Source organism: Kwoniella newhampshirensis, chromosome 1, assembly GCF_039105145.1.
Source record: "Kwoniella newhampshirensis strain CBS 13917 chromosome 1, whole genome shotgun sequence".
NCBI lineage: Eukaryota > Fungi > Basidiomycota > Tremellomycetes > Tremellales > Cryptococcaceae > Kwoniella > Kwoniella newhampshirensis.
Genome location: NC_089955.1, coordinates 1705453 through 1719145, shown reverse-complemented (window position 1 = coordinate 1719145; position 13693 = coordinate 1705453). Strand labels below are relative to the sequence as shown.

General features: G+C 51.4%; 6 protein-coding genes across 6 annotated transcripts; 2 read left to right on the top strand and 4 right to left on the bottom strand.

Moving 5' to 3' along the window:
- Positions 1-52: 52 nt before the first annotated feature.
- IAR55_000615 (uncharacterized protein) lies at positions 53-1599 on the bottom strand (the record flags this gene model as incomplete). Its single annotated transcript, XM_066943749.1, has 8 exons — positions 53-117; positions 181-407; positions 467-604; positions 660-835; positions 901-1009; positions 1123-1201; positions 1267-1361; positions 1433-1599. The coding sequence occupies 8 exons, from the start codon at positions 1597-1599 to the stop codon at positions 53-55; spliced, it is 1056 nt and encodes a 351-aa protein (XP_066806291.1).
- A 1346-nt stretch (positions 1600-2945) lies between these two features.
- IAR55_000614 (uncharacterized protein) lies at positions 2946-3516 on the top strand (the record flags this gene model as incomplete). The annotated part of the gene is made up of 2 exons (XM_066943748.1): positions 2946-3015; positions 3203-3516. 2 exons carry the CDS (start codon positions 2946-2948, stop codon positions 3514-3516), a joined length of 384 nt encoding a protein of 127 aa, XP_066806290.1.
- A 471-nt stretch (positions 3517-3987) lies between these two features.
- On the bottom strand, positions 3988-5830 carry IAR55_000613 (uncharacterized protein; the record flags this gene model as incomplete). Its single annotated transcript, XM_066943747.1, has 9 exons — positions 3988-4229; positions 4317-4376; positions 4465-4599; positions 4683-4815; positions 4880-4966; positions 5049-5086; positions 5152-5202; positions 5259-5339; positions 5602-5830. 9 exons carry the CDS (start codon positions 5828-5830, stop codon positions 3988-3990), a joined length of 1056 nt encoding a protein of 351 aa, XP_066806289.1.
- A 377-nt stretch (positions 5831-6207) lies between these two features.
- On the bottom strand, positions 6208-8890 carry IAR55_000612 (tRNA-dihydrouridine(47) synthase [NAD(P)(+)]; the record flags this gene model as incomplete). Its single annotated transcript, XM_066943746.1, has 10 exons — positions 6208-6522; positions 6599-6895; positions 6945-7028; positions 7093-7112; positions 7169-7231; positions 7290-7335; positions 7386-7619; positions 7679-8005; positions 8079-8730; positions 8796-8890. The coding sequence occupies 10 exons, from the start codon at positions 8888-8890 to the stop codon at positions 6208-6210; spliced, it is 2133 nt and encodes a 710-aa protein (XP_066806288.1).
- Positions 8891-9255: 365 nt separating this feature from the next.
- On the top strand, positions 9256-11013 carry IAR55_000611 (protein transporter SEC61 subunit alpha; the record flags this gene model as incomplete). The annotated part of the gene is made up of 6 exons (XM_066943745.1): positions 9256-9262; positions 9339-9406; positions 9494-9773; positions 9822-10444; positions 10500-10890; positions 10946-11013. The coding sequence occupies 6 exons, from the start codon at positions 9256-9258 to the stop codon at positions 11011-11013; spliced, it is 1437 nt and encodes a 478-aa protein (XP_066806287.1).
- Positions 11014-11452: 439 nt separating this feature from the next.
- On the bottom strand, positions 11453-13374 carry IAR55_000610 (serine-tRNA ligase; the record flags this gene model as incomplete). The annotated part of the gene is made up of 4 exons (XM_066943744.1): positions 11453-11761; positions 11901-11994; positions 12081-13275; positions 13353-13374. The coding sequence occupies 4 exons, from the start codon at positions 13372-13374 to the stop codon at positions 11453-11455; spliced, it is 1620 nt and encodes a 539-aa protein (XP_066806286.1).
- Between the last annotated feature and the right edge of the window lie 319 nt (positions 13375-13693).

Below are 13693 nucleotides of genomic sequence, written 5' to 3'. Positions count from 1 at the left end.
TCATCTTGACGTCTCGCGACAGACTGCACTTGCCCTCCCTTGCTTTCTCGCCCTAATCTTGAGTCTGCCATAGGCCATAAGATTTACCGGGATTGGTCTGCCACAGTCGGATAGTGCCTACACGACAAACATACATCAGCCGTCTGTGTTTACTCTTTTGATATCAGTGCCAGTACTCACCATCTTCACTTCCACTGGCATACACCTCTCCATCAGGACTGTACGATGCACAGAGAACTGGGCCGTGGTGTCCCTTGTACACCTCCTTCTCCTGACCGGAGTCGAGGTCGTAGACTCTGACCCATGGATCATTGGTAGAACCCACAACGAATCGGTCGCGGAGGAAGGGGTGGAGTGAGGCGGATGTGGGTGGATGAGGAAGTTCCACTGTAACGGGTGGATGTTGTCTGCAAACAAGCCGGAGATATCAGTGCCTGGCCAGTGTACTACTTGCTTGTCCACTAACCTCAAGATGTCCAGGAAGTGCACCTTCTTTCCTGCAGTGACGCTCAGTGTGCCTCCGCCGTGAGCCAACTCCATCGAAGTGATAGGCTCGCCGAGGTCCAAAGCGGCCGTCTGGCTTAACGTTCTCAAGTCCCACCATCTAGTAGCAAGTCAGTATGACCCTTGCTCGCTTCAGTATCGCAAGCTGCACTCACCTGACTTTGCCGTCTTCGGCCGCGCTGACTCCCATGGTCCCACCTGAACCTTCATCCCAGACTAAGCTTCGCACGTTCCCTTCACAAGATAGTCCGTCCGGATTGCTGCCGAGCACTAAGGGTTCGGCGTCAGGTCGACCAAGGTCGAATAATCGGATTTTCTTCTCGTGTCCTCCCTAGCGAGATGAGGTATTAATGCTGATAGTCATGCAAGATTTGGAATTGTGAGCAAGCAACTCACGGTCAACAGATATTGTGGTGTCGGTTGAGGGTTGAGGGCGACAGATCGGACAATGTGATTATGAGCAAAAGTGTGAAGAGCTTCGCCGGTATTGGTATCCCAGATTTTCCTGCGTGACGAATCCCGTTAGCAGTCTGGTCTCGAACACTTGTCCAGCTGCTAGTGTGGAAGACGCTATTGATTGGTGAAACGGACCAAAGGGATTTGGATTTAGTGACTCACGCTGTGAAATCCGCACTACCTGTAACAGCTCGAGAAGTGTCAAGCGAGATCTTGGACGACCATACCGCGCCCTTGTGACCTGGAGTGGAAGACGACATCAGCTACTGGCCCTTTGCAATTAGGGAGATTCATCAGCTGTCGTACCTAAGAAAGTCCCGATCCAATCTCCGAGCCAGCTCCGAAGCATTGGATTTCCATCTTTACAAGCTGAGATCAGGAGATATGTGCCGTCGTCGAGTCTATCGGAGCATGTCAGTTTCATGCTCAAGAATAGGCCAGCAGATCGCTGAAGTGGAGGGTGACCACTTACAGATTGGAGAACTGAAGGTGAGTCACCGGTCGTGTGTGGCCCGAACATAAGAGTGGTTGAACTTTGATGGCTCCGCTACCAGATTGAGCGGATTCTCGACCGAGAGGATCAGGAGTGGTGGAATGGGAGTGTGGAAGGGAGTTGTAGCCGTTCGTGTAGTTTGCCATGGCTGGTCAGTATATTGAGTCGTAATGAGTGATGAAAGGTTTGGCAGAAGTATTGGAGAGACGAAGTCAAACTGGATGGTCAGGACTTGGAATGACAGGGAGTCTGGTGACGGTTGGTCTATCGAATGACCAGTACGATGAGCAACGAATTGTGGTACAAGCTTGTGAAACGCTCGATACGACACGAAGGTTTGTTGTATACAGCGCTCACCCGCAGAATTTGGATGGACGGTGAGGGGTGATAGTGAAGGAAGGTAAGAGCTGGCGACTGAGATGGGAATGTATAATGTCAAATGGAATCCTCTGAATCAAGGAGATGCGATGTGGTGTTGCTGTACTGAGCGAGGCTGAGTGTATCCAAGGTAAACTTGATATGGATGTTGGAACGTAGGTCGTATCAGATGAGACTCGTCAGATGCGATGGGAGATCTATGGTGGAAATTCAGAAGACTTGAATGGCGAGGAGAACGATCGGTGCCTCGCGATGAAGTCTGGCTTCTATCAACGGGCTGAAGGATGATGCGATGAAGTGGAAAGGTGATGTGAGTCGATGCTGTTGATGCTTGTGAGTGATTGATCGATTCTCGGGTATATTACTTGTTGCAGGATGTCGAGAGCGGGCGGAGGCGATGATGCGGGAGGATCGAGAGTGACAGAGAAGGAGCGAGGTAGAGAGAGGAGGAGGAGGAGAAACTGAAATGGATGTATAGGTGATTGGGAGAAGGAGTCGAGCAAGCGTCTGAACCGGTTCTCAAGTGAGTAAATGAGTCGCGACCATCTGGAAGCTAACGCGTGGGCGAGATACGGTGGAGAAGTGATCCGCCACATGCAGCTCGCCCAGAACAAAATGCCGAATAACGCCGTCACTCGTTCGCTGGCTACCTGTCGTCTTCACCTTTGTGATATCTTGGATGAATGTTACAAGAGTTATCAACATAGTTACTCGACCCAGACACGACTCACACCTCGTTCACCCCTCTCAGTCCCTTCCTAAAAGGCCACCGAGGCACGCTCAAAAACCACGCAGAGACTCGTCCGACTCCGTCTTTCAAAATGAAGCTCGTCAGGTGGGTGTTTTTGATGTATCCGTGGAAGAAGGAGGGAAGGAAGGAAGGAAGGAAGCGAGGACATCCATGGAGGGATGGGTGATGAGCTGCTGGACTTGGGAGATATCGTTGCAGGAAGGCGTCGGAAAAGAAGCACGAGGCGATATCTCGTGTCGTGTTGTCAGGTCGCGACATGTCGTCTCCATCTTTCCTCCATGGTCCTTTGGGATCGTGTACAAACGGAATCTTGTCTATCGACCGAATGCTGACTTGCTCCCTTCTCCTCATCGCAGATTCTTGATGAAGCTCAACAACGAGACGGTCACGATCGAGCTCAAGAACGGGACTGTCATTCATGGAACGATCACTTGTGAGTGTCTTGGCTCAGACGTAGATGCGCAATCAAGGAAAAGAGGAACGTCTGCTGACGTTGTTTTTGTCTTCCTCTTTTTTTTCATATCTTCGTTTATGTCTCTCGAAACCTCCCACTCGCATATTCTGCTCACACCACTCCATCCGATCGCGCACCAATCTTGAATGTCGTTTCCAATCACCAGCCGTCGACCCTCAAATGAACACTCACCTGAAATCTGTCAAGCTGACACTCCGATCCCAACCTTCCTCCCAACCGCCTCTCTCCCTCGACTCCATCGCTATCCGAGGAAACAACGTCCGATATTACATTCTACCCGACTCTCTACCTCTCGACACGTTGTTAGTGGACGACGCGCCTCGTGCGAAGAAGAGAAAGGATGGAGGGGCCGCCGCGAAGGCTGCGAGAGGTGCGCGAGGCGGACCGATCCGAGGTGGTGGAAGAGGTGGTGGCGGTAGGGGTGGACCAAGAGGTGGCGGTAGAGGACGAGGTTTCTAATCTGATTGGAAGAGAAGAGAGTATAAGAGCAATGTATTAGATGAGGAGAGTATTCCGGTGCGGGAGAGTGGGAGAGGCGAATAAGATGAGAAGAGGCGTTGATGCGTTTCGTTTCATATCATATCCGAACATGCTGTTCAAAAATGCACGCATCATGGCTGTAAAGATGGTGTTTGGCTACGTTTGTCTGGGCGGAAGCTGTGTACGAAGGGACATCGGGGCTGTTCACTGCGCTGACTGTTGATATGATGCTGCAACTTTTCCCTTGGCTGGGAGGCTGATGTCAGATGAAGATTTGCCTTTCGATTGCATTGAACGTCTCCCATACCCATCCTGGGCAATACCCGATTTTACCAATTCTAGGGTATCTATAACATTGAACTTTGCGCTCCCACGAAGGAGATACAAGATATCCCTAGCGCGAGTTTTTCTTCTTCTGCTTTTCCGATACTGAATGTTTGAGATCCAGCCCTAGTATCCCTTGACAGGATCGATCCTGTTGATAGGTTTTCCACCCTCTCTGATCCTCTTCACATTTGCCAAGAGCAGATCCGCACCAACCTCAAAGTATCCTTCGACACCTGACGACGTGTGCGGAGTGATGGTCACCAATGGATGGGTGTAAAGTGGGTGATTGTCCGGAAGAGGTTCGGGATCAGTCACGTCCAATGCCGCTCCGGAAAGGTTGTGCTTGAGAGCCTCCAGGAGGACCTCTGTTCCGGTTTGAGACGAGTTGAATCAGCTCAGTTCAGCAGCTCTGATAAACGTATCGCATAGTCAATGGGAAGGTGCAAACCCACCAGACTTGACAAGATCACCTCGACCGACATTGATGAAGATAGCGCCGTCCTTCAGCAAAGCTAATGGAGTTCTTCCTCGTCAGTTTCGCTACCTCGGTACATCCAAAGATGCGAAGTGTGAATTGCTTCTTTTGATCGCGTCACTCACCAAGGTGCTCGGCCTTGAGCATATTGGCGGTTTGAGGAGTCGAAGGCAGACTCGCAATGAGTATATCTGTCTGGCTTAAGAATGAGTTGAAAGATTCGGCATCTTTAGTTGAATAGTACCCCGTAGGGAATGATCCTGCAAAGCAAACAAAAACGGTCGTCAGTACACCGTGTCGTAGTCCGGCAGTAAGAGCTGGGATCGTTTCGGAGAAGACATACCATCCTTGTCACCAGTACCGGGGATGATGTACCCATCGTCATCGCTTCTCTCACCGCTGGAGTTGGCAGCGATGATGTTCACGTTGAAAGCCCTGAGGAGTCGAGCGGTCTCACGTGCAATGTGGCCATAACCCTATCAGATGCACGTTAGATGACAGGTGATCAGATGTGTCAGAGTTGAGCAACATGCCACCTACAAGTAGACCGGCAGTTTTGCCGTATAAAGATCGACCGTTGGTTCCCTGGGGAAGCTGAGGAACCTCTTTGATCCATTTTTGCTCTGTCTGTAAAGGATTGACCGATCAGCTACAGCTCCTGCGACCGATCATGGTCTCTCGACAAGAAAAGAACTGGTAGCACACTCACTCGAAGGTTGAAGGCTTGCAAGTAGAGATGTTGATACACTGATCCAAGCCGTTGTCAGTCCAGGGTCACAGAACATCAATGCCACAGGTCAGTCATCACTCACGATTGACGGTCTGTGCAATGATCCACTGAGGGATACTGAGCACGTGAATACCTATCAAAGGAGGATGTCAGCCTTCGCTCACAGACTGTGATGTGTTTCCCACTCACCAGAAGCACTGCAGATGGCAATGTGTTTTCTTGCCTTTTCGCTTTTCAGCGCAGGAGACTCGAGAGCCTTGTTTACTCCGGCTGCGCAAGGGTGTGGATGTCAGTGCTGAAGCTCAGTTTGGATGAGCATGGTCTCAGGAATAGACACTACGCCGAGGCGTCGATTGGGTGGCTACCTTCTACAGCCCCATGTCGTGGTCTCCGTCGATCACGACCGTGTGCGGTCCACAGACCGTACACAGGGAGCCACAGCCCGTCGAGACTCTCCTCCACCTCAAAAGGTCTCCATTCATTCCCGTCCGAGCATCGCCCACTCTCGGCATTCTTTACCGAAAAGACTCACCACTGGTCAACTGAACGACCTTTGTCCTCTTCACGTCCTCATAGACCAGGTTATCCGGTATTCCGAGAAAATTGCTGAACCATACATCTGCCTCTCTCGCAATCTCCTTGGAGACGACCCCGGATCCTGGTGGGACATGATGGACATGCTTGAAATGCGTTTTGACCTCTGCGAGTTTCTCGGGCGAGAGAGGACAGGTGATCACCAGATTTTCGAGATGAGGCGTCATCATTGCTCCGTTTGTTTGTTTTGAATATGTCCCCCAGGAGAGTGTGCGTGTGTGTGTGTGTGTGGAAAGGGACAGAAGAAACGGGACGGACTGTGTGTTTGTGATTGATCTTGGACTGAACCATCCTGATTTTTGTAAAGTTACATGTACAGTTAATCATGATGGCGCTTTATCTCGCCATATCGTATTCCCTGATCACCTCGGATCTGACCGATCACCTCGCGGGTCATTCGGGTCGGTCAAACGCGTCGGGCGGTCTTCGGATTCACTCTATCTGGGACACCTGAAAGCATCAACCGCAAACAAAGAAACTTCTCTCTCGAGGTGCTCAGGACAAGGACACACACCCATATGCATACCACAGACATGACCAATGCCTACCCCTGCGCCTCCTCGCCTCCATACGCGTTGCTCTTGTGTTTCGGTACAAAGTTGAACCCCTCATCCACCTTGCCCAAGAACATCTCCGATATCTTCACCCAATCACCACTGAACGGACTACTCAGCAGCGTCTCAAGCTCGCTTCTGCCTCTGTAAGCGGGAGGCCGTTCATTTAGCTTCGCGGGGAGTCGTTCGAGTAATCCTATGGGCACATATCGATGTTGGAAGGACAATGCTTCACAGAGGAATCGTCGGGTGGTGTTGATGCCTTGGGTGTCGGAGCCCCAGTGCGATAAGCCAAATTCCGCGTACTGTTCAAGGGTTTCTCATCAGCATCTTGACCTAATGACCATCACATTATTTTGTCGTATTCTACGCCCTACGCACCTTTCTGATACCTTCCAACCTCTCCGTCGCAGGGATGTCCCACTCTCGCCTCTCCTTGATCTCAGTAAAGATCCATGGTTTGATCAGAGCTCCTCTCGCAACCATGACACCATCGACACCGCTCTTCTCCATTTCCTCATAATATCCTTGGGCGGAGAAACAGTCACCATTACCGAAGATCGGGACAGGAGGCAGGTTGGCATCAGCCAGAGACTCTCGGAGGGTTGTGGCGCATTGCTTGATGTAGTCCCAGTCTGCCAGCTTGGAATATCGTTGTTGACGTGATCGGCCGTGCAACTATACAGTCGTCAGGTCCCAGCTCAGTATCGCATACGTAACTGCTCACAGTCAAAGCACCTGCTCCCCATTCTGATACAAATCGCGGAATGAGTTTGTGGGCATTGGGCTTGCCGTTTGCAACACCGGTACGCTGGATGGGGAGGGGCTGTCAGTGGGCAGTGTTTCGTTACAAAATGTTTTCGCTTGTAACGCACGAATTTGACAGTCAAGGGGACTGCAAGCAGATTTAGTCAAAGGGTCCCACATCTCGCATGCTACACTGCCACTCACTGTCTCCCAATGCTCTGTTCATTCCGACGAGAATCTTGCCCAACCGTCCAGGGGAGTCCATTACTTCGAGACCTTCCTGTCAGTAGAGATACCTCCTAGCCAAAGCTCAGGTGGGACTTACAAGCACTGCCCGCCCCCTGGTTGAAGACCAGATCGATTGGACATCCCTATAGAGCTTGATCAGTGGACGCACCTTGTGGGACGGAGGGCAACTCACGAGATTGATATCAACAAAGTCCACTCCGTCACCGATAGTCTTCTTGATCAGTTCCGCTGCGGGCACCATTCTGTTCGCATAGCCACCAGCGAGCTGAATACCGAACATCTTCTCCGACTCATGTCGTCGACATAATGCCCACTCGTCGTTTTGACCGAACACGAGGGGTTGGGCTAAAGCCATTTCAGACACGGTGATCGTCGCTCCATAGTCCACACAGAGACGTCGGAAGGGCTGCACGGGGTTTGTGAGCTTGTAGGCCCATCAAAAAGGAAGGAATTAAACAAGCTCACGAGATTTCCAACGGTAGTGAGTGGAGCAAGATATCTGCCACCTTCCCAGTTCAGCCTCTTCTTCTCTTCCGGTCTCATGGGCACGTCTAGAGCCTCATTCTCGCCAAGTACATAGCCTTTTGACTCCTCCACCTTCTCGACATTGATGGCGCTCTCCTCATTGTTTGCAGCTTGTTCATTCATGGCGTTCATCGCACTTTCCTCGTCCTCATTGACAATCAACGGTCTTTTAGGTTTCGAGGCAGTTTTGCTTTTCGGTTGATATAACGTGAATGGTTTTCCGGGGTCGGCGATCTCAAGATAAGCTCGAGAAAAGGGAAAATCGAACTGCAGCGAGGGGTCATGTTCCGGTTTGTCCTCTACACATCGCAGCGAGAACAAGACCGAGAGGAACACTTACTGCACTTCGTCTCAATTGATTGAGGACGTCGTTTTCAGGCCAATTTGTCTCTTTTCTTTTCCACATATCGTCGTCCTCACTGGTAGAGAAATGCAAGACCTCCCAGTCTCCCATTCTCGTTGATGGTCCGGCCTCGCTGGTCCGGTTTTCGCTGTGATCCACCTTCCTGATATGTCCACCCAGATATCGACACCTCCAACCAAATGGACAGTAACCCAAATCTTTCAGGACTGGACATGTCGTCGCCAGATCGATCTTGCTGCCCACTCGATCCTCTCCGCCAGCTCTCCTCTCGGGGTCAGCAACGTATGGAGATTCGCTGCTCAAAGCTGCCGCCGGGTTATAGGATACGTCGGAAGGTTTCACTTCGAAATATCCTTCCCAGCTATGAGCGAATCGACAATTGTCACCCCCTCCTCGATCACAGACGCCCGTGTTTTCCCACGCTCTGCACATTCGTACAGACGATTCTCTGATCACGGGGAAATGTCGTGCTTTGTTCTGTCCCTTCTTCTCCTTCTTGTTGGATTTCTGACGTTTGGCATCTCGAGCATCGGTAGAAGTACGACCTTCGGCAGCATCGTCAGGGTCTATATCGTTCAATTGAGCGGTGGAAGCGAGTTCGACGATTGGGGTTTGATTGATAAGGTATCTGCGCATAACAGACGCCCCATCAGCATTCTCCATCTATGTCGGTCAGCTTGGACGACGACTCACTCCGCCTTGATCGGAGCCTGACCTGATCGTTCAGGTCTCGCGGCGAGATTCGTCTCGGGACGAGGTGTCGCAGCAGGATCCTCAGAAGGGGACATGGAGGTGAGTCTTTCGATGAAGGCGTGTGGAGTCTACCTGCTCAAAGTCAGATGCAGTGCTGAGCACAAGATACCGCGGTCAGTATCGCTCACAGCAAGGAGCTGTCAACTTTTGAAAAGTGGAGGGAGAGCAGAAGCGTATTTACGTAATCAAATTTGGCTTGTACCCTTTCACCATCCCAAATGCGGTTGGTTCCACGTCCCTGGAGTAGAAACACCACCACATTCACCACTTTCACCACTTGATCCTTGTCCACCTCTTCACCTTCCATCTCTTTCCACATCGGCCTCTTCTCCCCTCTCCATATTCCTCTCTCTCTTCTTCACCGGCTTGGCTCCTCCCGTCAGTTGGAAACTCTGTCAAAATGGGTTGTAAGTGATCGCATCACCTCCCATGTAGAAGCACGCGATCTTTGTCGGGTGCTGATCTACCTGGTATCAACGATAGTCCGTTTCCTCGAGCTCGTGCGGCCCTTCATGACCATCCTTCCAGAGGTCACCGCTCCTGAAAAGAAGGTGAGTCCTGTCACTCTCTTTCTGACTGGGCTGCGACGTGCCTCAAATTCGCGTGCAGGGCGATACTGACCACCATATGCTCCACAGGTCATCTTCAACCACAAAATCCTTTGGACAGCTACTACTCTTCTCATCTTCCTAGTCTGTTCTCAGGTACCCCTCTACGGGATCATGTCTTCAGACTCCTCCGATCCTCTGTACTGGCTTCGAGCGATCCTCGCTTCCAACAGAGGTACCCTCATGGAGCTTGGTATCACCCCGATCGTCACTTCCGGAATGATCATGCAGCTCCTCGCTGGTGCTCAACTGATCGACGTCGATTTCAGTCTCAAGGATGATCGTGCCCTTTTCGGCGGTGCTCAGAAACGTGAGCGTGATCTATACCCTTTCGACACAATGCTGATGCGTGTCTTAGTCTTTGCCCTTATCATTGCCCTCGGTCAGGCTACCGTCTACGTCCTGACTGGTCTTTACGGTTCTCCCTCGTCCCTCGGTCCTGGTGTCTGTCTCCTCCTCATCCTTCAGCTCGTTTCCGCCTCGCTTATCGTCATCCTTCTTGATGAGCTCCTCACCAAGGGTTACGGTCTCGGATCTGGTATCTCCCTCTTCATTGCCACTAACATCTGCGAGTCGATCATCTGGAAGGCCTTCTCGCCCAACACCGTCAACACCGGTCGAGGACCCGAGTTCGAGGGTGCCATCATCGCTCTCTTCCACTTGCTCTTCACCTGGAATGACAAGACTCGAGCTCTCAAGGAGGCCTTCTACCGTGAAAGGTTGCCAAACATCATGAACCTCCTTGCGACCATTGCCGTCTTCGCTTTGGTCATTTACCTTCAAGGCTTCAGGATCGAGATTCCTATCAAGCACACCAAGATGAGAGGCCAGCGAGGCTCTTACCCCGTCAAGCTGTTCTACACTTCCAACATGCCCATCATGCTCGAGAGTGCTTTGACCAGCAACGTGTTCCTTATCAGTCAGATGCTCGCCTCCAGGTTCCCCGACAACTTCCTTGTCCGTCTTTTGGGTGTATGGGAGGTGAGTCGCCTCGCCATCATCAACTTATACAGTCACTTATCTTTTACCTTCGCAGCCCATGGAGGAAGTCCCTTCTCAACTCGGCGCCGTTTCCGGTATCGCTTACTACATGTCAGCTCCTCACTCCCTGACCAAGGCGATTCAGGACCCCTTCCACACCGTCGTCTACATTACCTTCATCGTCACTGCTTGTGCCATCTTCTCTAAGACCTGGATCGAGGTTTCCGGCTCCGGACCCCGAGACGTCGCCAAGCAACTCAAGGACCAAAATATGACTCTTGCCGGTCACCGAGAAGCTTCTATCTACAAGGAGCTCAAGAGGGTCATCCCTACCGCTGCCGCTTTCGGTGGTGCTACTCTCGGTTTGCTCTCCGTCGTTGCGGATATGATGGGCGCTCTCGGAAGCGGTACTGGTATCCTGATGGCCACTACCATCATCTACGGATGTGAGTGTGAATTATACTACTTGAATCGATGAAGCTGACGTAATCCATTCAACAGACTTCGAGCTCGGTGTCAAGGAGAACTCCGGCATGGAGGCTGCTGGCTTGGGCGACTTGCTCTTCTAAGCCTCGGGAGGATCGATTGGGCTTCTATGCCACTGAGCTCAGGTCTTTCCCGTGTCTCTCGGAGGAGATCCGGGAGGTTGTTCGACGGCGGTAGTAGTAAGTATGTCAGTAGCGGAGGTATGGGATGGGAGCGCATTGGTGGTGTAAGGGAATGGAGGCGCGGAGGGTAATGGCAAGGTCTAGCATTCATTGTTCTGATCATGACCCAAAAAATGAACATATTGCATCGAGTGCAATGGTGTTGTCAACGTGCCCTCTAATTCTATCCTCAAGTCTTTTCAGTCCATTCAGGCCGCATTGCTCACTCCTCATGAGAAGACCGTTACTGATGAGCAAGACGTATATTGGTGCAAATGCATATGCTGAATAGTGGACTGCTCGTGCTCGCTTGTCTGCCTTGCGTAACTTGCAAAGACGTCGATGAAAGGCTCGACAGGGCTCATACCCATCTTATCGGAGCTTTCCTCGCTCCCTGCCCAACCTCGTCCCCACCCACATAAAACCTTTGCAAAGCCTTCGGCAGATCCAAACCCGTATAGACGATTTCTCCAGCTTCTATCTCTTCGTATTTCAATCCATTCTCCAGCAACGCAACTAACAATCGCGGTATGGCCGCTGCTGTCCCGTTCAGTGTGTGGGCGAAAGGCATAGGACCGGAATGTGTCTCTGTGGGTGAGAGAGGGGTCGGTCGATAGGTGATGTTGAGTCGACGCGATTGATAGTCGGTACAATTTGATGTGGAAGATATCTGAAAAGGTGGTGGTCTGTGGATTAGCAGGATTCTCATCGGATCCGTCGCTGAGTGGGACGTTGTCTGGAAAGAAGGGAACCCTAAGGGATATCTCTCGAGGGAAGCAAAGACGACTACTTTCTCCGTCAAGACTCACCTCGCCCCATTTCCCTCTTCCTGGCATCCACGCCTCCATATCGTATTTCCTTTGCGCGCTAGCTCCCAGCTCCTCTGTCGGCATGTCGAGCACTCTGCAGTTCAAGCCCACTAGTATCAGCTCTACGTTTGACATGCGTGTGACACAGACGTCTCTGCTAGACGCAGAACTCGCACACACCTTACAGTCAACCCTAAACCTTGCGCAATCTCCTTCTGGACTTCTCTCAGACTCTCCATCATACTCTCCGACTCGACCTCGGTACTGACCACGAACAATTCGACTTTCGTGAACTGATGTACTCTGTACAGTCCTCTCGTATCTGCTCCTCTTGCACCTGCCTCTGCTCTGAACGCCCTTCCTATGCCGACTACCTTCCTCGGTAACGTCTCCCGAGTCAACAATCTATCTGCGAACATTCCCGCTAGAGGTATTTCTGACGTTCCTGCCAGACACAGTTGTGGTGAGTTGGCATCGTTCGATTGGATATGATAAATCTGAGAAGAAGGGTTTGTCGCCGAATCTCTCGGCTGGAATCCACATCTCCAAGCGATATCCGTCTTGATCACGTCTGGCGGAGACACAGGCGTGAACCCATGTCGAATAGCTATCGATAGGGCATAGTTGACCAGCGCTTGTTCGAGAAGCGACAGTGTGCCTTTCAGATACGGCCATGAGCTTCCTGACGTCGTGGTCGAAGCTTCGTTATCGAGCAGATCGAAGTGATTCGCGAAGTTCACATGGTCTCGATGAGGATCGGTCACCATCTCTTCAGCAGAGAAAATTGATGTTGATGTTAGGGATTGAGAATGAGGTCCGAACGTCTCAAGGACCATGGCGTTCTCTTCTGGTCCGATCGGTGATGAAGGATGTGAGAAATTCGGTAATGTCAATCCTAGATCCAACAGTTCATTCTCCGTCTCCGTCAATGTGGTCTCATATTCTTTCACTCGGATCTTCAGTTTTTTCGCCTGTCGTTTCGTCTCTTCCACATCCCCCAGTCCCGTACGTATGAGCGATCCGATCTCTCTTTGTTTCCCGCGGATCGTGTTCAGCTTCTGTAAGAGCAACAATTGCGTTTCGCGCAGTCGGGAAAGGTGGGCCAGATGGTCGGGTGGAAGTGGAGATGCACGACGAATGGCGTTTAATGTCGTGTATGCGGGGTGGGCGAGGAGGCGGTTGTAGTCTAGTCGAGGTTTAGGGAGCGTCGAAGGTGGGGTAGGAGGTGCGCTTGATTTGGAATTGTGGGATGCAGACGGACTAGGACTGGCGGTGGGAGTGGAAGGCGGTTGAGGAGGAGCGGGCGGTCGAAGGTTGAGTAACGATTTCAGTGGAACCTGTGATGCATAGTTGCGTACCGCTTGGACAAGGTCAGCTTACATCATAGGGGTTGCGGCCAGCTTTTCAAAGCGTATTCCCAAGTGCTGAAACGGTTGGGCGATCACAACTCACCACCCGCTCTGACAGCTCGCATATCGATCGACCGGGCGAGCTATGTTCGGTCGTATCGATCAAGTTCTGGTTATATTACGGTAATATCCAGGAGTGGGCCTTGAGATGCTGAGAGAAACCTGCAGTGAGGGGATAGGGGATGGAGCCAGTATGTACTAGATCCTAAGCCAAGCGACCAGACGATCTTTCAATCGTGACTTGCATCAACGACTGGATGATCCGAACATGAAATCGTTGATTTTGTTACTGCGGTGTCCGGAGAAATACGCGATCGAGATCCGGAACCTGAATTTGGCTCTGGCCGAGCATGGCAAGTTGCCAGAAATATTGTGGTAAGCGAT